Below are 26,064 nucleotides of genomic sequence, written 5' to 3' on the forward strand. Positions count from 1 at the left end.
ATCTTGGACTGCGCGTGCTAAGGGAAACTCTCACTGATGCCTTCAACTGCTGCCATTTAGTAAGTAAAGCAAACAATAGGTTTCTCTTTCTGGTGCCTGCATGAGGCAGGGTTGAGCCACTGGCAATTACTGTACTACTTTATGCTGTGCTCCTCTCTATATTGATATATACAATGCCAGTCCAGGTCCTGACTGGTAATTTAATTGTCTTACTGACACTCTAAAGACCTGCTTATAGCCACCAAATGCATGAATTTTTAAGTAAATTGCACTGCGACTCAACGTGAACTGGGTGAGTAGCAAAGAACAACTGGTGGACCCAGACTTGATGGACTGATGTATCTGACACATGGCACTACAAAATATGATGGCACTGAGCACAAAAAATGAAGAATTTTGAACACTGGACAGGATGAACCCAACTGTCAATCCATCAAGGAAGGTCCCCATTTCAGATGTTAAACTATTTTAAATCATTATCCAATCAATATTCAAAAGTAATTTTCTACCTATGCTTCTTTATGAAGTTCATTTTTTCGTGTAGTTATATTACATGCAATATGTGAAGTCCAGATCACTTTGGAACACATCAGTGGTGAGAAGGAGATAATGGCACACAGTAAGAGGCAATCACTTGTCCTAAAGGCATACTATAGATATTAAAATCAAGTTATAGTCCTCTTAAGGTACTACATGATGTAGCAAATATAATGAACAAGAGGTCGAGCCAATAAATCTACAAATGCATCAAAATGGCACATTATTTCACAAGAAAATCCAACAAGGTTGCCAAAAGTCCAATAATGTCACTAGTAATCTAGAAAATGGACCCACACGGCGCACAATGAAGCTCACGGACAGTAGAACCAATAAAATCAACTTTAATACAAATTAGCGACTAACATTAACATTAAAAACAATACGTTTTCATTTAAGTAACTTCCTCAGATGTGGGGATAGGTCTCAATCAAATCCTTTTATACTAAAACAACCATCAATTCTGTTAATGACATAATTAATTGATTGCAAAAAGTATGAACACCATTAAAGAATTACTTATTTATTTATTTATTTATTTATTTATTTTACATTTGTTGACCGGGCTAGTCCAGCTGGATCAATGTCCATTTTCAGTGGAGGCCCGGGGAGAAAAGCTCCACAGATTAAAGCAAGGTAATAGAAAATAAACATGTACAATAAACACTTATGACACAGGCAATGAGCAAAAATACAAAGATATTAGTCCAGGTCAGGTAATACAAATCTAAAAAACAAATAATACCAACTAAGTAATAAGCAAGGCATTAACTACTTTCAGTATAAAATATGGGAGGGTGGAAGTATTACGTAGTTCAAAATGTAATACATAATTGTAAAAACATTAATTATAACAATTTTTTTTTTTTTTTTTTTTTTACTAAACTAAAATGTATATAAATGTTTATGGTTCCTTCTTTCCTTATTATCATCAATGTGAATCAGAAGAAAATACAGATATATTGTATAAAAAATATACATGTTTAAAAAAAAAAAATACAAGTGATATTTATACTGTGTCAACATTTCATTGAGAAAGTAATTTCATTAAAGACATTTGTAGCACCATCTAGTGGCCTTTTTCCTCCATTCCATTAAATTAAAAAATGTATTATTTATCTACAGGTAAAAACCCTAGTTAGAAGCATTCACCAAAGGTCAAACTTGCCTACAATCAACTCAATTTTAATACTAAAAGCACTTTAAATAGTTTAAAAATCATAGACAAATAATAAATATGGAATCTTTGAATTGTACTAAAAGTTGTGCATATTAAAACACAAATATGCTAAAAAATGTACTAGTTAAAACACACTGGTGTGAAATATAGAGAGGTTAACAAGTTCTATATTAAAATGAAAAAATATATATAGGGGTCATAACTTTGCAGCTCTCAGTTTGAGAAGGGGGGGGGGCTATGGATATAAAATAGTTTAGTCCTGAGTACTTATTGGCTTGTAGTGTGACCTGACACCAAAGCTCTCTATATTATTCTTTCCTCCCATAAGCCTCCCCTTTCATGTTTTTTTATTCTTTCTAACACAAAAACAGAATATTGTGCATTACTACAATCCTGTTTATGCCTGTATAAGGCATTTGTTTCTTTTTTATTTTGTACGTCGTAAATATTTTCGTAAATTCTTCTTCTTAATTTATGCTCCATCTTCCCAACGTAAAATGCTTGACAAGTTTCACATTTGGCCAAGTACACTAAACCAAAATTGTCACAATTGTTATATTCTTTCCCTTCTAATACCATGTTCCTGCTTTCTAGGAATATAGACTATGTTTATACTTTTTATACTTGCATCGTGTTTTATTTATATTCACATTTTGTTCATATTCAAGTAATAAAGAAATACAGAACTTGTTAAACTCTTTATATTTCACAACAATGTGTTTTAACTAGTAATTTTTTTAGCATATGTGTTTTAAAATGCATAACTTTTAGTATAATTCAAAGACTCCATATTTACTATTTATTGTCTAGGATTTTTAAACTATTTAAAGTGCTTTTAGTATTAAAACTGAGTTGATTGTAGGCAAGTTTGACCTTTGGTGAATGCTTCCAACTAGGGTTTTTACGTGTGGATAAATAATACATTTTTTTAATTTAATGGAATGGAGGAAAAAAGGCACTAGATGGTGCTACAAATGTCTTTAATGAAATTACTTTCTCAATGAAATGTTGACAGTATAAATATCACTTGTATTTAGAGTTTTTTTAAAACATGTATATTTTATACAATATATCTATCTGTATTCTCTTATGATTCACAGTGATGATAATAAGGAAAGAATGAACCATACACATTTATATATATTTTTAGTATAAAATAATTTTTTAATGGTGTTCATGCTTTTTGCAATCAATTAATTATGTCATTAACAGAACTGATGGCTGTTTTAGTATAAAAGGATTTGATTGAGACCTATCCCCACATCTGAGGAAGTTACTTAAATGAAAACGTATTGTTTTTAACGTTAATGTTGGTCACTAATTTGTATTAAAGTTGATTTTATTGGTTCTACTGTCCGTGAGCTTTATTGTGCGCAGTGTAGGTCCATTTTCTACATTCTTTCACAAAGTACACCTTTAACATTTATAGTTCAAGTGTCAAGTATAGTGACATGACAGTTATAGTGATATTGTCAATAATATCACTTCAGTTTTGAAATGCATATCTTCATGTAAAATGTATATGAAGACTGAGTTTGATATAGGAATGATCAACTGCAATGAAGGCAGGGTGGTAGCAGCTTACCTTTTACAGAACTGGCACGTATATGACCATGTAAATATGGAGAATCTCTTGGTCCGGCAGCAAAAACATAGCTGAAAAGTGAAAAAAAAAAAAAAAAACACATTAAATCACCTTGTATGAAAGCTTATTTTCAAAAAGCTGGAATTTCCCTCCTAACAGTTCCTAAAAAATCACATTTGCAATGGTCATCTCAGATGAACAACCACAAAAGATATTTCTTGCTGTAGTCCTGGGCCTAACCTCAAAGATACTCATAACTTTAGGGATGACAAAAAAGGACTCCTCAGATCAAAAATCTCAAAGCTCAGAAATCCTTCTGGTTGATTTTACAATCACTAAAAATAAGGACTACCGGAACAGAATGATTTAATGCCATATGTAACCATAGGCCCAAAGGGTAGAGTATTGCTGTTCCTTTCAGGACAGATTTCAAATCTCACAAAAGAGGGTAGATTTACATGGGATTTAAGATGCACATGGCATTTCAAAATCTATCTGGAAACAGTCAAGCGTGCCAATATTAACTTTAACAGAGTTAAGAAATACAGAAACAACTGAAAGATAAACATTTATCTGCTCTGAACAAGGATAACTATTAAGAGTGCCAAACTGTTTACAAGAAAAAGGATCTACATGCCTTTTGGTCTTTCCCAAACAGCAAACCTCTCCCATTCAGGAGCATAAATAGAACCCTTTTAAAGTTCTTCCTTCCCACCATAACAACTTGGGAAACTTGTTCTTAGGGTGAATCTACAAAACGCTATATCCTTAGGAGATTCAAAGACCTTAAAACAATAAATTTATACATACTGGTATAAACAAGTGATGAGTTACCACAAGAAAATGGTATAGGAGTGGTGGCAGGACAGCAGTAGCAGTAAGTAAAGAAATTCTGGCATTGTCAGTATGTTTGCTGTGCAAGACACGGAGTGGAGGACAGGCATGAACAAACTCCCTCTTTACAGACATCAACGTGGTATCTAATCAAAAAGTTCCAGGATGTAGTAAAATTCACAAATGATAGTTTTGGGCTAAACAGCATAGTGTGTTTGGGAAAAAAAATTGAGCAATGAAGAAGTAGAGGGAAGGCCAATCAGAAGCAGCAGACGGAAAGGGAAAGGGGAAGCACTGATAGTGGAGCAGCAAAAAGGCAAAGAAAACATGAAAGCCTGAAATTTAAGAGAGACACTCAAGGATCTTTTCAGAGCTAAAGATCTGTATGCATGGAAAATGGCACAGGAAGAGAATTGCTGGTAGAAAGTTCCAGTAATAAAATACCTAAAAGTGAATGAGACCTGATTCCCTGGAAATGGCATTAAAATCAGACTTGGATCTTAAGCTACTGTGTGGCTGGGAATGGCTCCTCTGAAAAAGGATAAAAAGACAGGTAAAAGAAGGAGAGGCAGACTTCCATTTCCACCCATTGAACAGTCTCAGAGCCCAGTTGTATCAAAGCATAGCCAGGCTACAAATAGTTATGTGCTTACCATGACCAGTCCTTTGTGGTAGGGCTAATCATCTTGGTGTGTTTGTGTGCACTTACTAGACTTATCATTTCTTTTAAATGCAGTGAAATACTGAACATACATGGTGTGAAGTAAACTGAAAAACAAAGAAAATAATGAGAAAGGCATAACTAAACAAACAGTACTGTATGAATACTCATAGTTAAAGTACTGTATGAATACTCATAGTTAAAGTACTGTATGCATACTCATAGTTAAAGTACTGTATGAATACTCATAGTTAAAGTACTGTATGCATACTCATAGTTAAAGTACTGTATGCATACTCATAGTTAAAGTACTGTATGAATACTCATAGTTACACTACTGTATGAATACTCATAGTTACACTACTGTATGAATACTCATAGTTAAAGTACTGTATGCATACTCATAGTTAAAGTACTGTATGCATACTCAGTTAAAATACTGTATGAATACTCATAGTTAAAGTACTGTATGCATACTCATAGTTAAAGTACTGTATGCATACTCATAGTTAAGTAGTGTATGCATACTCATAGTTAAGTACTGTATGAATACTCATAGTTAAAGTACTGTATGAATACTTATAGTTAAAGTACTGTATGAATACTCATAGTTAAAGCACAGCCCATCAAATGTGCACTAGTTCATACCACTTTATAGCATAGTAATGCAAGTTAAAACCAAAGAAACAGGCTACGATAGTATAGCTCAAATAAGAGGGTTCAGTCAGAAGAAACAGCCAGGATTCATACTAGTATGAACTTAAAAAGAATCTTCCAGAGCAAGTTAAAGAGGAACGTGTTGGTGAATTAAAGTACCACAGACTAAACTGAAAGGCCAAGAGAAAAATCTATGGGACCTAAAAACACCTAATCTTACTAACATATAATACTGCCATTGAGGTAAATTACTAACACAAGATAATGTAACAGAATGAATAGCCAAGATAGGAAGAGATTAGATAAAACCTGTGATGCATAATCAATCAATTGGGAAGTCTCCAGGAGCAGACTGTATTCCTGTCAAGTTCGAAGGTTAGAAAGTAACAAAGTGATAAAGATCTGGAGAGTTTTGTTTAACAAGGGGAGAGATGAGTTCCAACACCTTGGAAGAAAGTTGTGATGGCTGTTTTATCCAAAGAGGGTACAGACTCTTCAGACCTAGTTTCACATAGAACTGTTTCAATTTTAAACCATGATTATAAAAAGTTTATGTGTATATTAGTTAAAAGAATGGCAAAGGTGCTGCAAAAATCGACAGATATGGATCAGTATGGTTTTGTGAAGGAGAGGCAAACATTTGACAACATTAATAAAACGATGATGATCCAGAGGGAAGAAGAGTGTAGGAAACTGCTGCTATTGTTGGTGGGTCTTAACCATAGAGAAGGCAATTATTTGATAGAGTCAGCTGGGATTTTATGAATAGGGCAATGGAAGCACTGAGCTTCCTGATAGATTAATATGGTTAATTAAGAGAACCAAAGAAAGGGTCAGAAGTAAGAATTAAGTGGGAGGGTTCCTATGCAGCAAGCTGTGTACAAACAGAGGAACCAGGCAGAGTTTTCCTCTTTTACATTTGTTATTCATTTTATATTTAGAGCCACTGACAAAGAAAATAAGGGACTCACAAATTCAAGGATACAAATGGTATGGTAATCAATGAAAGTTAGCTTTATTCCCAGATTATATTTTTCCTCTTATAAATTCAGAAAAGGACATGTTGATGTTGTGGGACATTTTGAGATAGTTTCAAGTCTTTACAGGATATAAAACAAATGAAGATAAACAGTGGTAGGAATAAGTGTGCCTTGAGCCCCAGGCTGACGTCAAACCTTGCGCTCCCCAACACATTTTTAGGACTACACATTAATGCATGTGCTCTTTTGGACTCACCTTCCTGATTTATTTATTGTTTTAAGTTCTCAGTGTTGTGGCTAAGCCAAAGGAAAAGGTTGCAAACCATTAACAGTGAAATTATACTCAAAACTGGAGGCGTGGCAGAAAAGCCTAATACTAGCATTTCCTACAGCTGAACAATGTCCTGAAAAGCCTCCAGCTCCACTTTTCATTCATAAGCCAGAGTTATTTGTTTACAAAGTGAATTTGGTTTTATAGCCCCGAGAGATGCACACCTGAAAAGAGAAGACTGAATAAACAATTCCAAACAAACGTGTCCTTCTGCAGAGAAGCAAAGACTTGTTTCACCAACTTCTCATCTGGCTGGCTAGAAGCTTCCCACATCCATAACTCAAAACAGCTCCTCACATTTCACAATCTTATCTACAAACCTGAAAGATGCCCCATTCTAAAAAAAGCATTATTGAAATATATTCATCATCCAGGAGTCTCTGCACAGCTGATAAACTGCTCCTTCACATACCTAAATCTCAGCACAGGGCTGGAGAGTCCTTATACTCTTACTATAAGTGGAAATCCATCCTACTTGCTCTAAAACAAGACAATAACTTCATATCTTTCAAATGTCAACTACAACAATACTTGCTGAAATTGTGGCCTTTGTTCCTGCCTTACAGCAAGATAAGCCCTCTCCTTTTAAACAACTTCCCTGATTACACCATCTCTTAAACATACCCTACCTATTTGTTTCACACATCAGCCCCAACTTCTATCCACATCACAATTCTTTCCTCCCCTTGTTCTCAACTTCCATCCACATCACAATTCTTTCCTCTCCTTGTTCTCTTAAGTTCTTTCCAAAGTTGCCTATTTAAATTGTTTGTATACATCTATGTTCGTACAATGATGCTCATCATTGTATTATTGCATCCAAACTAATACATTTTAAATTGTTTTAGTTCTACATACCCACAACATTTAATTCAATTTCATCACTATATTAGTGCACCTGTTTGACCACTGTATCTTGTGTATACTCATTTTATGTTGTTATTTAAGCTCATGAAGTATTTCCCTAGGGCCTCTCATGAAAATTTGTTTTCTCAGTCTATCCTGGTCAACAAAAACAAAGTAAAAAAAAATAAAATAGAAATAAAATACAGTAAAATAACAAATCTGAATTAATGGGGACATGTATACTTTTAACGTGGCTTCTACAACAAACACACTTGTCACAGACATGAGTGCTGATGTAATTACACAATAAATTTTATCTGCTGCAATATCCAAATATTTTTCTCACAGGAAAATGGAGTAAACTTTTAAGTACTTATAGACTGAAAGCAAAGACAAAATTATAGACAGACTGCTTGTTAATGATAGTTGGATGCAGACAGCACATGATAAAGCCCTGACTGTGATCAGATGCCCTAGAATCATCTAATGATCCAGGAACTGGAATAACCAGCTGAAGAGGGTGGAAACAGTATTGTGGTCAACTGCAACAGTGACATCTGATAGAGGACATATGTCAAGGAAAGGTAGGGAAAAAGGCCAAGATGAACATTTGTTTGTTGAAGTGTACTATGTGTGACTAAGCCCAGCACAGTGAGAGCAGATGAGCGTCAGACTACTATGGCGTAATAGCTGTAGGCAAGTATATAATCTTGCAATAATCAACAGGACAGTAGTCTCCAGGAAGAAAAACAGAGGAGGTCAGCAGGCACTAGGAAAAAGGATTCAGAAAAAAAATACTACCTGCTTGCTAATGGAAGCTGCTAATGGAAAAATGGAATCAAGTGACTAATGGTTTCAGGAAGCAAAAACTGAAAATGCTATAGGGTAATGATGCTTTTATCTGGGCATATGCCCAGAATAGTAGCAAAACAGTGACATTTTCTTTTGCTTATGGAACATCAAACTGTTTGAAAAACAGTAAGTAGAAGTTCATTTCCTGCAACAGTTTTGTAGTAGTCCTCCCCACAGAAAAAAACAATGTAGTTTACGGATTTTTCTTCCTCCACTTAGCAAAATACTTCTTTTCCTCCCCCAGGGGGCATCATTTTACCAGCCTGGCCCCCATTGCCCCATGTAAACATTTGGTCTACCAGCTTGTCTTCTAACCCCTGAACTTGTCCCAATGTCAGTGGGGCCAGTAGTGTATCCTAAGGGTGTACTGGGGACTCGGCTGTTTCCAATTTTATCCTGACTTTTTTTAAATGCCCTGCTCACTTCCCTACCCCATCTCCCACACACCACTTATGTTTGAGGCCAATTACCTTTTTGAGCAACATCTCCCCAAAGGAAGAAATCAGCGATGAATGCCCTCCTACCTGGGAGGGAGACACCCATACCTCCCTGCTGCTCTATCAGTACTTTCTGGGGATTAGACTCACTCCTATATACTTACATGACATTGTACTTTGGCTTTGTCCAACATTTTGGATGTCACTTTTTTATATTATTCTTGTTTAACTTATTTTAGTTGTTTTAATATTACTTTTATTTATTTGTTAATCAGGTAAATCCACTTGGCACAAACATTCCATTTCAGGGGCAACCTAGGAGTACTGTCTAGTAAAGTGACTTGCTCACAACACAAGGTAGGCAAACAGAGGCTGAGGCGCTCAAACCTTTTGACTACAAGAAATAGCTGGTTAACAGCTCATAGCCTTAAAACCTCTGCAATGACTCCCATACACACTCGTATCTGCAGTCTTCTGCACTGCTTTTGCATTATGACTGGGTTGTCCCTAAAAAAAAAAAAACTGTTAACTAAGAATGTCTGTTAGGTACATGTCCTTTTTTTAGGGATGACTCAGAAGCAGTGTCAGGTTAAGTTACTTGCTCACAGTCGCACAACAGACAACTAGACTCAGGATTATTGCAGAGTCTAGATATAATCAAGCTCCTATAAAAGGAAATAAATGACCATGCCCTATGCTTCTACGTAATCACCACTTTCTGTATGGTATGTTGTAGCAATGTTTTGAGATACATTACTCCAAAAATGCTTGCACAGGGAATCCCACCATTTGCTTGTCATTACTTAAAATGTAAAAATGTTAAGGTAAAAAAAAAAAGAAATTACTACCCAAAGTTTACCTTTTGAGTACTTTACAGACTTCCCCTGTCCATAAGGAACACAGGCTCTTCCCAGGAGTGATTTTATGATTTACGATTCCCCATCCAAGGATTCAAACTGCATTTGAACAGGGTCAAGGAAGGGCTCTGCTTTACATGAAAAGGAAGCCTGTTCCAGAAAAGGAGTAATCTCAGAGACACATAGCTGTCACTTCAGCATGTTTTGTTCGTGTCACAGCCCAGGTTTAAATCCTAAGATCAGGCGGTCCTCAAAGTTTTTCTTGCGAATGTGTAACACCTCCATCAAGGCTAGATTTCCAAGTGCCTTGTAGATTAGGCATAGATCACCCCTTAATAGTCGGTAGTAGACAGAGTAGAGAGATAAGGCTTTCAGTCTATCTGCACAGCACATGTTGTTTACACCCTGTATTTTTTTTTTTTTTTTGTAAGGAACTTCTGAGGCTGCACTAGCTGCTGCAAGTACCTGGTCAAGTACATGCTAAAAGGTGCATTGTACTTCATTATTGGTCTGATGAGGGCAGAGTACAGTAGGACTATAACTTCCTTGGATCAGGATACTAGGCTTTTACTTACAAGCTGTGCCACACAGAAGGCCTTCTTCATCACTGTGGACAAGTGGTGGTCAAAGTTCAGGCTACTATCTATCTGTGTACCTAAATCTTTCACCTCTGAATTAACTCTTAGGGTTGTGCTATTAAAGTTGTAATATTCAGGGGTATTTTACTTCTAAAAGGGCATAATTATGCATTTTTGCATTTAGTTTTAGGGCCTGGCTCTTCCACAAATCATTTTTCTAAGTCAGACCCTCCTGAAGAATATCTATATCACTGGGAGATTCAATGATTGCCACCAACTTGCAGTCATCAGCAAACTTAGTCAATCAAAGGCCTTCTACATTATCCTTGACTTCAGAAAAGTATATTTTGAACAACAGAGGTCCCAGCACAGAGCCCTGTGGCACATCATTAGTAACTGGCCTCCTGCTGGATCTGGATTCTCTTACTTTAACAACATGCGTCCTTGTCCATGAGCCATTTGGTTACATAGGGATTTATGCCCAGTTTTTAAGTTTATCTATAATACCAAAGTGTGGAATTGTGATAAATGCCTTAGCTAGGTCAGGGTAGACAGTATCCATTGTTCTACCCAAATCCATGGCTCAAGTGACTTTCTCAAAGAAGCCCACCAGGTACAGCAGACATGACCTGCCCTTGACAAAGCTGACCTGGGTTGGGTGCAGTGTTTGGAGGTTTCCTATATAGTTATTTGCCAGGTCCAGGATTATTCTTTTCATGGCCTTGCATATAAGACTAGTTAAACTTATGGGTCTGTTGATGGTGCTGGTCTTTTGTTTTTTGGGTCTGTTGATGGTCCCCTATTATGCAGAGGAATGACTGTGGCTGTCCTCCACTCTACATAGAGAAAATCAGTCTGGTCTGGAGGTTGTAGTTAAATAGAAATCTTATTGAGCCAGATAGGTCCTGTTTCAATCTACTTAAGAGGCATCCTGGGACATTGTCAGGACCCATCAAAGCCATATTTGTAGCTTTAGAGAGTGCAGTGGCAACCTGTTCTTTTGTGATAACTGGTAGAGGAATGGTGGAGGGTATTTCTTGCGGGGTGACTGCAGGTGATGGGGAGGTGAAATTTGAACTGAATTTACTGGTCGGTAGATTTGCTTTACCTTCTGGTTAGGTATAAGAGATACCATCTACAACTAACTCTGCACATTGTTGGGGGTTATATAACTGAAAAATGCCTTATGGTCATCCTTAGCTTGGGAGGCTATTTTTTTTTACCTCATAAGTCGCTTTTGAAGACTTGACTAGTCCCCCTGATTTGATTGTTTAGACTAATGAGGGAGTTTTTGCTGTGTTGTGCACATTATCTCTTACTTCTAGGTAGGATTTTCTTTCTTTTGTTGTGCACCTATTTTATACCAGGGGTCTACCAAGGTGGTTTATTTTTGCAGTTTGACCTAGGTACTGCTGTTATTATGCAGTTGATTATATGGTCATACAGAGTTTTTGTGTACATCTCCACATATGCTTCTGTGTTTTCTGGGTTTGGGGGAGATTGGAAATTAGATATGCCATCGCTTAATAGGAGGTAGTTTGCCTTCAAAAAGTTCTTAAAGGTTTTGTGGTTAGGTAGGGGCTCTAGTTTTATATTTATTTCAAGGGAGACCACTTTGGGATCTGATCTAACCAGTGAGGACATATTGGGGGTTGCAACACATTCCCATATCTGTGAGTACCCGGTCTAGGATACCTGTACCCCTAGTGGGAGTGCAGACTCCAGGGCATTTGCATTGACAAAGTCTAGAAATCTTTGAGCCTGCATGTTAGTAGTCGTGTATGCTTCCCAGTTAATGGAGGGGTAGATGAAATCACCCATGAGTATGTAAATGAGATGAATTGTAAGTGATTCTAGTAAATTCAGACATGAGGTATAGTTAGTTGGACATGGAGTAGCTCAAGTGTGTCATATAATCTGACCAGTCTTGAGATGTGCTTATCCTTTATGCAGATGGATACAGCTCCACCTTTTGTCCTTTCATGTGCAGTAGATGGTCTGAACATGTGGAAGGCATTATAGCCTTGCACTGTCAGGGTGCTTCCCACAGGTCTGAACCATGTCTCAATAACTTCACAGGCATGTTCCAGGGTGAGGACTGCCTCCAGGGAGTGTAGCTCCTTGCAGAGACTCCTAGCATTGAGCAATAATACATTTAGGATTATCTGGAGAAGATTTTGCTATGTTAGAAAGTTTGTCTGCTTGGTAATGCCTAAAAAGGGCACTATAGAGGGGTGGATAATGTTTTGGCTAATACCCAAAATCCTAGTGACAACAGGTAAAGGCCATCCCTGGCAAAGGGGAGGGGCCTGACAATCATGATCTTCCAGGCTGACAAATATTGGACCCATTTGGAATGACACCAATAGGTAAACCAATTATTAAAGTCAAAAATTTTCTGTTGGTATTATGGTGTCATTCTTGGAGACAGTAGAATGCTGCTCAATTCTAGGCTCATACCTGCCTGTGTCACACATTCTGAGAACTCAATCAAGTCTCCCCTCATATAGTCCACGGAGGTACGTCCCAGGTCATTTATGCCCACATGGACTACAACTCAGTCATACTGGTACTTGGAGTTTACTGAACTGAGTGCTTGTGTGATCTGGCGAACCCTGGCCCCTGACAGGCAACTAACTGTAATGTTCACCTTATTCAGCCTGGAGAGGGACATTAGTGTGTCTCACAATGGAATCGCCTATAATCAAAACATTGGGTTGTATGGTGTTGCACCTTATGGACTTGGTAGTTTAGGCACTATGAAATGTAGCTGAATGTGCTAGGGTGGAAGTGGTCTTGTTTATGTGCATGCAGAGCTTCTAACGACTGCTTTTTGGAGGCCTTTGAGGTTTGGGTAGGTTACATGTAAGCACTTCCACATATGTAGGTGTATATGTCTGGTCCTCAGTGAGTTTGGTGAGCGTTGTGTGTGTATGTCACTGACAACCTGTTTGGCTTTTTTGTGTCTGTATGTGGGAGTCTTGCCTTCACTGACATTGTGAAACTTCATCTCTCACATACTGTATTCGTCTGTTTCAGAATTAAGTGGTTGTCAGTGTACATAAGGCAATCGTTACATTGCCTCAGGATTCCCATGACCACCCAAGTTAGATGAAGAGATAGCAGGAAAGTGCCTATCCATGGTTGCAGATCCTTAATATGTGCTTTGCAAAGGAAATATACGGGGGGATGTTTGCAATGCGACAAAATATGGGTGTTTATGTAGTGTAATCTCAGCTAACCTATGCAGCGATGCTCCTCAGCTTGCAAACTAGTTGATCCTTGAGTAACGAGACAAATTTTTGAGGTATATTTTATAGGGAAAAGTAGAACTTCTAGTGATTGCGTACATATAAGACCACTAACCACTGCTGTGTTTTGCAAACATGAGCTTATATACAAGCATAAAAAAAAAAGTTTTAAACTAGGTATGCCCACAGGCCAGTCAGGTAAACACACAGTAAGCTTTCCACCAGCCATTTCCAGCTCAGATATGTGAAATCAGCCTCCCCTGCCACAACAGTGCACACTTTGACCTTCTTAATGTAAAATGACTGGTTTGGAACCCATATGTTAGGAAGCCACAAAAACAGATGCCTAAAAACACTGAAAACAGCAGATGCAATATATTTAGAGTGCTACAACTGCAGAACAGCAGCCCTTACAGCAGTAGAAACATGCAACTTAAAACTCTAAGCAAGTGTAGGAAAAATAATAAATAGCATATAAATCTTAAAGAATGCAATGAAAACAAGCAATACAAGTGGAAAATAATACTTAATTTCATTTTTCTTGCCAAGGATGGCTTCAGATACAAGCAAAATTTCTCATACTCTCTGGTGTTATCAATCAAGTGATGTGAAAAAGGTCTATACTTGCATTTCTGGATACAGTTAATGCATTCCAGATTGAGATTATCTTCAATTTTTATATGCATAAGTTAATATTTTCACAATAACTTCTGTTGAAAACTCATGTTCAAATGTTAATTATAAATTGAATCTAAACCTAAAATCTTCAATGACAGTTATTGCTTGAATTTGTTTGTTATGCATCTCTAACCTTTCCTTTCTTAAGTGCATTGTAGACATCTTTATATTGCTGGTACTTCTCCAACTCTGCCTTGACAAGAACTTGGCGGATGTGCATCACTTCTTCAACTGTTAGAGCTAAACACTCCACTGGGTAACAGAACTCTTCCTATAGAGACAGAAAGCAACAATGGTTACTGCAGGAAATCAAACCCTAAATCATTTACAGTACCTGGCCCTGGTTAGTAGCACCCGTGAAAGGCAACTTATGCTGCCTGAAGGAAGTGGTACTGGCAAGTACATGGTCACCACACATATGTATGTGCTAAGCTGACAGCATGTTTTCACATCACGTACAAGAGCCATTTAACTGGAACATTTAGACTTTTACAGTTTTTACTTTAGTTACTGCCAAATGATGAAATAATAATGACAGCAATAACTACTCAATTTGCTATTAACTATTCTTAAATGTAAGATCTAGCACTTGAAAGATAATTATACACTGGTTTGCTAGAGATAATAAAAATCTAAACAGCAAATGAATGTATATTTTAGCCAATTTTTTAAAAGAGCAAAATGTGTATTACTGTCAGATAAATACTATTTAGAGAGTGAAATCTGACAGTTATGACCTAATGGCTTCTTTATGAGGTGCAGAAAGGTCAATATAATTGTTCTCTTCAAAATAAAGCTATCCCTAATTGTATTCTAGTCACAAAACAATATAGTTTGCTTAACACCAAAGTATTCTTTGTTGTACTTGACATACATATAAAATGTGCTGTGCTTTATTTTTCTTGATTAATCTTCCTCATTTTGGTGGTGCCCAAATATGCCAATGGTGATACAGTTAGTACCCATTACATCTAACAAACTGCCTAAATAAAAGCATTTAACAGAAAGACAGAAGTTGTATGTATTTCTAGCATCATAATAATGATAATAGCAGCCTTTAAAGCTAAGTGGTCACATCAGAGTAAACTCAAGATGCAGCTGCTAGATGGATTAGACAATGCAAATTTTGATTTTGCCTAATCAGGCTCTTAAGAGTTTTTCTCTTCGTCTTTCTGTTAGTGCCACATAAATCACAGTTAAGCTGCAAAAACTAGAAACAAGACTTGAGACCCAAAACATATTTGTGCACTTCATGCTTTACATTTTGCAGAACCACCATAATACTATGAAACAGACAGAACCTGGAGTGCCCAGGATATTGATGAAAATAAATGTCCACAATAAAAATGTGTTTATCAAACCAAGTAAAACTTTATTAATTTTTATGCTGCCGCACACATACCCTTTTGGGTATCTCCTTGATCTTGAGAGGCTCCTAATTATCAAAAAAAAAAAAAAAACAGCAATAAGCAAATCAGTATCAGTTGTTCTTTAATTTTCTGCTCTCCCTTTACATTTCAAAACCTCTGATCCAATTTCTTATAGAATCCACCATTCCTCAAAAGCAGTCCTAGTGCTGCATACAAATCATACATGTATGTGCATATGGTTATGTGATACAGTGTATACGTACACAAACTAAGGTTTATATACAAGCACATTAAAACAGAACTTTTTGCATAAAGAATAAATTATCAGCTGCACAGCAACATACTAGACGCATATCCACAGACACATCTTCTGAATGTAAACAGAGCAAGTACACATCATAGGTATGCACAATTTTTATTGAAAAAACAGCTTCATGCATGAGATGGAAAGACTGTGAAATATGAATGACAGGACCACAGATAACTTATTAAGCCATTAAGATTTATAAATGTTGGCATGATCAAGTATGCAGACAATTTATATAATTAATATTGCACTGTTTCTGGCATACCATATTTCCATTAGCTGTCCTTGCCAACATAACTAATGCTGATGCTATCCGCAATGCAAACTTTTAAAATGTATTTTTACAAGCTTCTTACATGACATCTGAAAAAATCCCTTTATCTGCAACTTTGTTTTACGCTATTTACATTTAAAATGGAATAATGTTGACAAATTACAAGATGGATGTGACTTTCCTAATGTCAAAAAAACTACATTTTTGGGACATTTTAGCAGGACAAACTGCAGTACTTCCTCACTGATTAGTCTTGAATCCAATCCTCGGATTTGACTTGGCCACTTTCCTACGACCTCGGATCCTACTCTCGAGCTTCTCCCTCTTCCCATAATGCACTATAGCATCAATAACTCCTCAGATCGAGTTTGCTGCCCACTGGTTTTAGAGATAGGACAGATAAAGGAAATATTAACGTTCAAATTTGAGGACATGAAAATTCCTATATCATCCAATACACTTCTAAGAATGTCAAAGCTGGGCAATGGTGGGTGGGAAGGTGAGAAAAAATGAGAATGGACAACACAGATACCAAGTTATGGTAGGTACATAACTCCTAAATCTGATGTCCTTTTCATTCTTCCTTATGGGATGGGTCAGAAACCCTACCAACATAACTGCTGGGAAGCCCTCAAAGGAGGATATGCTGGAGCACTGTCAGTCAAAAGGAAGTCCTGTTTCTGGAGACGATGCCTAACTTGTAATGTGTCATAAGGGCAAGAGTCTTAGACCAAGTGACTGCAACACTAATTACCTCAATAGAAGCTTGGGAGAAATGTAGATACGGTTGGTATAAACCTGGTAGAAAGGCTGCAGAATGATGAAGCAATTCCAAACTACTTTGGGAATAAAACAGCAAACATAGTAATCTAAGCAGTTAGAAGGGAAAGGAAACAAACAAAGGGTAATTTTGGAGACCACTTGATCCAAGCATTTAGAAGAAAAAGGAAAAAGTGCTGGTCAGACTTTCTGAACTGTTTGGTCCTGGGAAATAGAAACATAACTGCATATGAACATCAAGAAGCTGTAAAATGTGTTCACTGTAATCAGAAAAATTGTGAACGATAAGTGACCATTGCATGGACTAACAAATGTTCACCTATGTGTTTAATTTGGTCATAAAGGGGAACTGACCTAAGGAGGCTTGGCAAACTAAGCCTGGTGTGTTGAAATTCATTTTTTTTATGTTGGCTTGACAAACAAATCCCAAAGTTTTGGAAATTCATTTTTGCCCATGTAACTGCTTCACCAAAGAATATTTTGCATGAAAGAAATTTTATATGATGATAGCTCGCCAGTTCAAAGGTTTCTATGTCAGCCCCTGAAGAATACCTGTGAGATCTGAAGGAGAAAGATGTCTTTCATGGAAGGTGCAAGTAGCAAGATCCCTCTAAGGAATGATTATATAAACGGGACGTTGTCAAGGAAAAGAGTTGATTTCCAGAGTGAGAAACCAATATAGTTGCTAATGGAAGATTAGTAAAAGAGAAAACTCGTTAAAGGGGTTAGCAAGATAGGGAATGATGGTAGGAGTAGAAGTGGAGAAGGGCCTATGTTTTGATAGAACGCCCCTATGGGTAAAGATTCCACTTGCTTCTATAGTCTTTGTTAGAAGTTGTCTTCTGTGAAGCCAAATTAATATCACGAACTGGGTAAGTCAGGTGGAACTACAGTTCTATGACTGGCATGGGGGAAAACCATGGGATAACTAGATGTGGAAATGAGAGACTTGATCTCCACCTGGGGAGACTGGAGATACAGATAGAATTCCCGAATCCCAGGAGGATATTGCCGATGAAACCACAAGTGAAAGGGATAGAGAAGAGCTCTACCTGATGATGCCAGAAGGTGGCAATGACACAACAGAGGTTGTTAGCCTGCTGGCTTTATTCAGAAAATTCAGATTCAATGGTAAATGGGGATTAGGCATACAGGAGGAATTTCTGAGGGCCTAACAGCTTAGAAGAACCACTCTAGAACTTATGGAAAAAGATTAAGTCTGGTAAATAATTGACATTGTACTGCCTGCTGGTTTAAGGACACCTACATGACCAATGGTAAAAAGGAGGGTAGGTGCACCAGATGCCCAACCTGAAAGCCTAGCAACAGTAAAAGGACTGCTGTCGAATCTAGGGCATGTGATTGGATCAACTTTCACCCACAGCGTCAGTGGGTACTGTATGCTCAAATATATCCTCTGAATGGTTCCAGCCATGAATACAAGGCTTGCAAATTTAGGTTTGTTTTACAGAATAAGATAGAGGCCGATAAGGAATGGACCATTGTATAGTTGAGTCTATTGAAAGGTTTGCATGAAAGAACATATTTAGAAACAATAGAGAAATGGAAAAAGCTGATGTCGATTCAATGAGTGACTACATCAGTCTGTTGAAAGCAAGGTACGAAAAAACAGCAAACAGTATTTCAGGTTTATCAAGATGAATACGAGTATGAATTGTAGAACTCAACTGCGTTCCTATGAAAGGTTGTATTCTGTGAGGAATCATATTTCATACTGGTTATATTTATCGGTAATATCCAGGGGTCTGAAGAGTATACCCAAAATAAATAAACTCTGGTATGCAAAGGTTGACATCTGATAGGGGCATTGAAATACCAACTAGTTGTAAAGGAAATTGGCTGGAATTCTATATTAGTAGCAGTTTTACAGTTCAATTAAATGTAAACTCTTTTGTATTTGTACTGGATGGCACAGTGATAGCGTTGTCGCATCACAGCAAGAGGTTCTCCAGTTCGATTCTTGGCTGGTGTACCTTCTGTTTGGAGTCTGCATGTCCTCCCTGCATTCGTGTGGGTTTCCTCTGGGTTATCCGGTTTCCTCCCATGTTACAAAGATGTATGTCTGGGTTTCCTCCCATGTTACAAAGATGCATGTCTGGAGCATTTCTCCCCTGGCCTCCGCTGAAAATTGGCTTTGTTCTACATCGGACTTTCCCGATTAACAAATGTTAAATAAATTAATTAATTTGACACCACAAGTATATTTTGTGATATTAATACTGGTGTCCATATAGAAGGGAGCAGAGCATCCAAAAGTCCCAAGATGTGTACAGTTGAACATTGCTTAGGTACACAGAAGGGGCTATAAAGGAGTATTTATAACCATGGTGTTTTTAGCGTCTGTGAGGATATGCCCATAATGGAGAAGTCTCAACTTGACTTTAGAAGAAGGTACCCCACATAAATCCTGAGGAAGTTTGAAAGGGGATTGTTAAAGGCAGTCACAGTATGCTGTAGGCTTATATGAATAAAAGGATTCTAGAGTATGCTAGGGAAGGACATAAGGTACCCTGCAGATGCAAGGAGAAATTTCCTCCTTTTGAACCCTTCACAGAAACAGAGCCTAGAGAATCTCAAAGTTTTTGCTTCACAAATCTCCACTGCCCACAGAAGTCTAAAGGAAACAGCCAGCCTCACAGTAAAAACATCTGAGGAACTAATGCCATCAGAATAAGGTAAAGTTCTGACCCCCTGTTGAGAGGATAACAGTGGGGCTCCGAACCTCAGCTTCTGCTTAGCAACATTTGCCACCACAAACCCCCGTATTCCATACAAATCCAAGGGAAGGGGATGCTGCAGCAGAAAGGCCAGAGAATCTTCCTCTCCTCCATGGGGCATGTTCCTAATAACTATTTCTAGTGGGAAATTGGGCTGGGATTGGGAATGGAAGAATGGCAGAAGAAAGGGAAGTCCATGATGCTAAATCAGAAGTGGAACTGACTAGGGAAAGAATATGTCTCTCTTTCTACCGAACTGTAGCTGTAGAAAGATGACAACATAATTTTGGAATCTCCATGTCAGAGCAAAATGAACTCTGCAGAGGGGGATCCTGTGGTAGTGAGACGGATTCAGAAACAACTGAGCCCTTCCAAAAAATGAATGTCCAGTGTTTTAGGGTCAGCATGACTCATGGGCTAGCACAACAGGTGTAGTACCAGCATGTGTCTTTCCCAGGGATATGAAGACTGAGATAGAAAGCACATACCAGTTAGTGACCCAAGTGCTCAGCTCACTTATATGACAAGAAATCACACATTCCATGTTGGACAGCAAAGAAAAATATCAGATTAGGGTCTGGACACTATAGGGTCATGGGAAGGAAGAGAAAGGAGAAAGAAACAAAAACAACAAAACCTTCGGATCCAAAGGAAGGTTTTGCATTATGAATTTTCTGAACAGTATGAAATCTGAATCTCAAAAGTCTGTCAATGTTTTCTGACTGCAATCCTCAAGGTAAGGATTTCACAGCAAATCACAACTTTATGAGTAACAGGCCAAAAAATGAGGCAAAATTAGCACTTCAATAGGAAAAAAACAAACAATGGTGACCTCTTACTACCAAAAACAACAGAAAACCAGCAGCAGCTAGATCCCATAACAAAACTCCCATGGCCCTAGCCCTACGAGGATAGGGAAACAGAAGCAAGGAACAAATCATTCCAGGAAAGGAAAACAGACTAAGGTTACAGTCCCTGCTCTCTCTGAATGACAACCAACTAAAGGACCACAAGAAGAAGGAAAAAGGGGGCCATCTTATGATACCAGGTATAGCGAGAGTGCAATCAGTGCCAGCAAATGAAGCAAAGTCCACTGAACATTCAGTACCTGATTGACAGTAAACTGCAAATACAAAAAGACTGATTATAAATAATCAGCCAAGAAGAAATTAACTGCGAAAGGGAAGACAGTGGAAGTCACTGACCCTACTCCTTTACAGTAAAAACCAAAGCACCACATCATAAATAATACTAAAAAAAGGGATGGAAAAGAACATTTCTAGACAAAAGAGACTACTGAGGGAGTAAAGAAGCTTTAAGAAATAACAGAATAAAGAACCAGAACAAGAAATTGGATAATTATAGGTAAAAAAAGGCTTCTTTTTGCTCGAGATTCGCAATCCTCCGTCGCACCACTATGGTGGCAAATGAGATCTGAGGAGTTAGGGATACTGTAGTGGCATTATGGGAAGAGGGAGGAGCTCAAGATTAGGACGCACAGTCTTGGGAAAGCAGCCGAGTTGGATCTGAGGATCGGATCAGAGACTCATCAGTGAGGAAGAATGAAAAGGACATCAGTAGCTCTAATTATACACAGAGTTACAGCATCATAATTTATTTTCTTAGCACAACAAAATATCTTTGCATGAAAATCCACCATAACATCAAAGACATAAGTAACAGTGGCAACATCTACATCCAAGGGTTTTCTAGGCTGCAGAAAGGTACTGGGGAACTAAGAGAATACATAACAGATAAACTGTTAACATGCAAACTGTCTCAGGAGATCCTCCTAACTGGCTCTGGAATTGGATTTTAATTTCTTTCTACTCTAATTTGGCACTTTTGTCATAGACAATCAATCAATGGTGCACACACTGTTACATCCTGCACCTTACCAGGATGACCATGTTTAACACTTTAACCCACCACTTCACCTCAACCACATATCAAGCATTTGCCTTGTAAATCAAGAAAAACAATGAATATACAAGACCTCCTATGTTAAACGGACATATAAATACTTGCCCAACTTAAGTGGAATTCAAAAGCAGCCTCTGGACAGAAGACAGTGTGAGGGTATTTGGAACCCATTAAGGAAGGTCCCTTGTAGAATATCAATGAGAATGTATACATTGGGAAGTCTACTTTACAGTTATAACTGGGAAAATTCTGATGAGTAAGAAAATCTCTAACAGAAGTATCAGAAAGTTGAGTCTTTAAAAAGTCAGTTAACAAATGAGACAAATCCTGAGGTCACTGCCAAGCAATACTTTTTGCTGAAGTTGTGAACTAGTGAGCAAAGGGGGCCATGGCATGAACGCCTACAAGGAAGACATTTTTAAGTGAGTATTAGGAGGATTCATGCTCCTTGTTGAGTGGTCTTTGACAGCAGCATTTTCCAAGAGTGATTCAATCCCCGATGGTAAGAGACATCTAACTTGGAAAGTTTGCTTGCCACCAACATCCATTCCCTCCTCAAAGTAAAGGAGATGAACAGCAATTCCAAGAACTTTAAGGGGTAGTTCACATTAATGCTGTGAAGGCGCACTCATTTCCACAGCTTTTGCCCTTACCAAGAAGGTGTGGCAATAAAGGGACTGATTTAAGGATAATTCTAACACAAGTTTAAAGTGAAAACACAAGTTCTCCCTAAGGAACACCCAGTCCCTTGGAAAAACTGCATATGGTTCAAAACAAAGGCTTGAAACTCAGTGATCCGAGTCACAGAATTGATGGCTACTAGGATATGTATTTTTCACTAAATTGACTTGATGGAAGTCAAGTTCATAGGTCCAAAGGTGGGACAAGCAGGCCTACAAATTATGAATTCACGTCCTATGGAGGACAGAAAGGTTCTTCAAAGGAAAGGAAAGATGTGAACATTTTTAGGAACTCCTTAAACAGAAATTCTTGCTATACTTTATGAGGTTAGTTATTCCCTTCAGCCATTCTGAAACTTACTGGGTAAGTATGAGTTGTTTAAACTTTAGTTTTTTTTAGTTTTTAATTTGCTGTAAGTAGTATATTTATTTAATTTAAAGTGTACTTTTGATGCAAAATTTGTTATGAGTGGTACAGTTACTGGAAAAATCAAAGTGTTTGTGGATCGGTTACCTTACGAATAAAGAACTGCCATCTAGTGAAAGAGAGAACTGCCAATCAGTAATATGGCTTTGAAAAACTGGATCAGATAATGCTTTGGAAGTGATATAGCAACAAATGAAAGTAGGTTTGGACTTGCTGAATCATTACATTAAGCAACTTGAGATACTTAAAGATTTGAGTGAGTTTTTTTTTTTTTTTTTAACAGAAAAGTATGATTTGATGTTACCACTACAACAGCCGGCAACATATGTCAAGAATAAATTGGTGGGGCTGAATAGTAGAATTGCAGACACTCAAAAGCTAACTACTTTGGAAGACAGCACAATGAGACAATTTGCTTCACAATGGTATTTTGGAAGGTGAAGAATGGTTTTACTGTCTGGAGTTTAAACTAAGATGGACTGACTTCTCAAAGGTCTTGGGGCATGAAGAAAGCTTATAGATTGTCACTATCTGTCAGCTCATCTAAAAAGAGTGCATGCTCTGTCATGGTTATGCTAGTGAAAAAGAGGACAACACTGGTAGATCACAATTTCTCAAACTAATATGCAGCAAACTTTTTTGGATGACATTAGGGAAAGCAGAAGGCATAAGGTTAAGGTACAGTTGAAAATGCCTTTGTCAGGAATGCATCAGTTTATCTCAGCTCAGTCTATGGCGGATAACTTGCAAGGACTACCTTTTTCTTTGGACTTTGAGAGAACAGTCAGTGGCATTAGATTCTGTGAAACGTAATAATGTCTGAGAAACTGTTGAACTAGAAGATGAGCTAGCCGTGACCTGTACTTTGGTTGGTAAATAACGGGAGGAAAGACTTCAAATGGCCACTCAAGATGATCTTGGACATACTGTTGTGCTGAGTGCTCAACAGTGACTAATAGTGTCATTTCAATGATGAGCGAAATGTACTCAGTTGACTTTTGCTGTTAAACTGAATTGGAGGAATGATAATGTCTTTGCAGCAAATTTATCTGGATTTAATTCAATGGGTATTCAATTGAAAACATATGCTGTTTGCCAATTGAAAACCTACATTAACTTGTGAATATATGGGCATGTTATAAAACACAGTTTCAAACACAGTCTGTTCCAAAGACGTTTTGCAATTTATTATGGTTCTGTGACTATCTGGTACATTGTTTTGCAAGACTGGAGATACAATGGGGACAGTTATTTGCTTTAGGTGTATTAGACTTCCAGACACCATATACAAATGACTGTTAGCTGTTAATATGAAGTATGTCACAGTGACCCAAGGTGACATTATGCTAAAACGTTTGGACATTAAAAGGCACTTTGTCCCACATACTCTAATTACTGTGTGCAAGATTCATGTCAACTTGAATGGCAATTATGACTGACAAAACAGTGTGTAAAAGGGCAAACTCAACCAGCACTGAAAGTAGTTTTCAGCATTACTGGTTTGTACTTCTAGCGCTGCCACAACTGCCTCTTGTGCACCTGACAGAGTTCCTTATGGATAGGCTTCAATAATCAATTATGAGATAATGGACAATCTGACGTTTTCAGAATCTGTACATTTAGCAGCCAAGCTATGGACAACATACACAGATTTAACGCTGTGTACTTTAATAAGTCACAGATCAAGCAATGGACTTTTAATTAAGAAGCTGAACACCTCTTTTCTGCCACAAGTGAATGCATAAATGTGTGTCAGGCCACATGATAAACTTCATAAAAATGTGCTAATGTTACTTTATACCACAAGCACATTTGAGCAAATGTTTTAAAAATATTGTTCCACAACTACTGTGTGCACATGCCCTAAAATATTGGCTGCAAAGGGGTTTATTTGTGAAATGAAAGCTCAGTAAATTGTATCACTCTAAATGTGATATGTTTTCATAACTTATATGATGCTATTAATATTTATATTCCACTGCAGAATGCTTTTTTATTACTATTGGTAAAAACAGTTAAAAGTTTCATGACTTTTATTATAATACTGTTGCAGTTAGGTGGATAACTCATTTAACTAGATGATAAAGTATACCACACTTGGGTACTTCAGAATGTATGTTAATTTTCAATTAACTTTTCCAAGGCACCTTCAAGAAGTTACTGTATGGTTATCAGAGGATGAAGTTTCTTACTGTCAATGATGAAAGGAGGTGCACATTGGAAGGATGGAAAGAAGTCATGTGGTGCACACATTTAATACAGTTCACCTGCTGTCTTCAGTACACTACAATTTTAATGCCTGTTTGTGTACTTTAGTACTGTAAAATGTAAAGCTGTTGTGATTTATATTAGGCACATGTTTGGGTAAGCACTGGCAGTTACTTGAATAAATGTATATATGGTTTGATAGGACAATATAATTAAAAGTGTCAATATGGGATTATAATGAGTCTAAAGATACTGATAAATTTATAACATCTCATACTGGATGAAAGTACTGGTTTGTTTGAGCAGATTTTTTTTTTATTCAGTACCACAGTGTAACATCCTGGGCATGAGTTTGCCTATGATTAAGTGGATATCCTATTTTTGAATTGTAAGATTTACTACAACTATGCTTACATTTTGTTTATGGTTATAAAGTGGGGTTGACCAGAAGAAGCACCGAGTCAAGGCTGTTTTGAAAGGATGTTTCAGAGGTTCAGAGCAACTATGAGTATTAGTTGTGAGTGATTGTAGTAATATAAATGTAACAAGTTTTCCAAAAGAGAAAATACTCCATATTAGGTGATAGCTACATCTATGTATGAGGAACTGGATATGCTGCCCAGCTTGTTGAAATATATTTCACGTATTGCACTGCTACACAAGTGATGCACCTAATTTGAAAATAGGTGGGATATCCTGCAAGGAATAAGGATGGATAGTAAAAGGTCATGCTCTTTTACAGTTTGTGTGATTCCTGGCTACGCTAGTTTAGGTTTTACAGATGGGCTAGGAAGACAATCTGGGATGAAACACTGGGTAGCATAGAGAAAGATGACAACTGGAGAATAGCTATGGCGAGGTGACCTTTTATGCTATTATTTAGTTATGAAGGTTTTCTGAACTTCTGAAGTAATTCGATACTCTGTAGAAATGCTGCTGCCAGGTTAAGAGATGTTTTACTTATTTTGGTGGTTATATACAGATCAATAAAGTTGCCCCCCCCCCCAAATGACTATTCAGCAAACAAGGTGAGTCGCAGTTCAATTATCTACAAGGTCTTGAGCACAAAAAGGCTGATGTGCGTATCCTCACT

General features: G+C 37.5%; 1 protein-coding gene across 4 annotated transcripts in view; it reads right to left on the minus strand.

Moving 5' to 3' along the window:
* LOC122798334 (protein spire homolog 1-like) overlaps nucleotides 1–26,064 on the minus strand; it is an 893,363-nt gene that overhangs the window by 61,411 nt on the left and 805,888 nt on the right. For 2 of the 4 annotated variants that reach the window (XM_044067179.1, XM_044067176.1), the window contains 3 exons: nucleotides 15,667–15,699; nucleotides 14,398–14,535; nucleotides 3,303–3,373 (listed from right to left, as the gene is read on the minus strand). In XM_044067179.1, coding sequence (XP_043923114.1) covers nucleotides 3,303–3,373; nucleotides 14,398–14,535; nucleotides 15,667–15,699 — 242 coding nt within the window. The remainder of the gene's footprint in view (nucleotides 1–3,302; nucleotides 3,374–14,397; nucleotides 14,536–15,666; nucleotides 15,700–26,064) is intronic. The other 2 variants (XM_044067180.1, XM_044067177.1) reach the window with 1 other exon arrangement.

This window comes from Protopterus annectens, chromosome 3.part1, assembly GCF_019279795.1.
Source record: "Protopterus annectens isolate FY-2018-M chromosome 3.part1, PAN1.0, whole genome shotgun sequence".
In the NCBI taxonomy this organism is placed as follows: Eukaryota; Metazoa; Chordata; order Ceratodontiformes; family Protopteridae; genus Protopterus; species Protopterus annectens.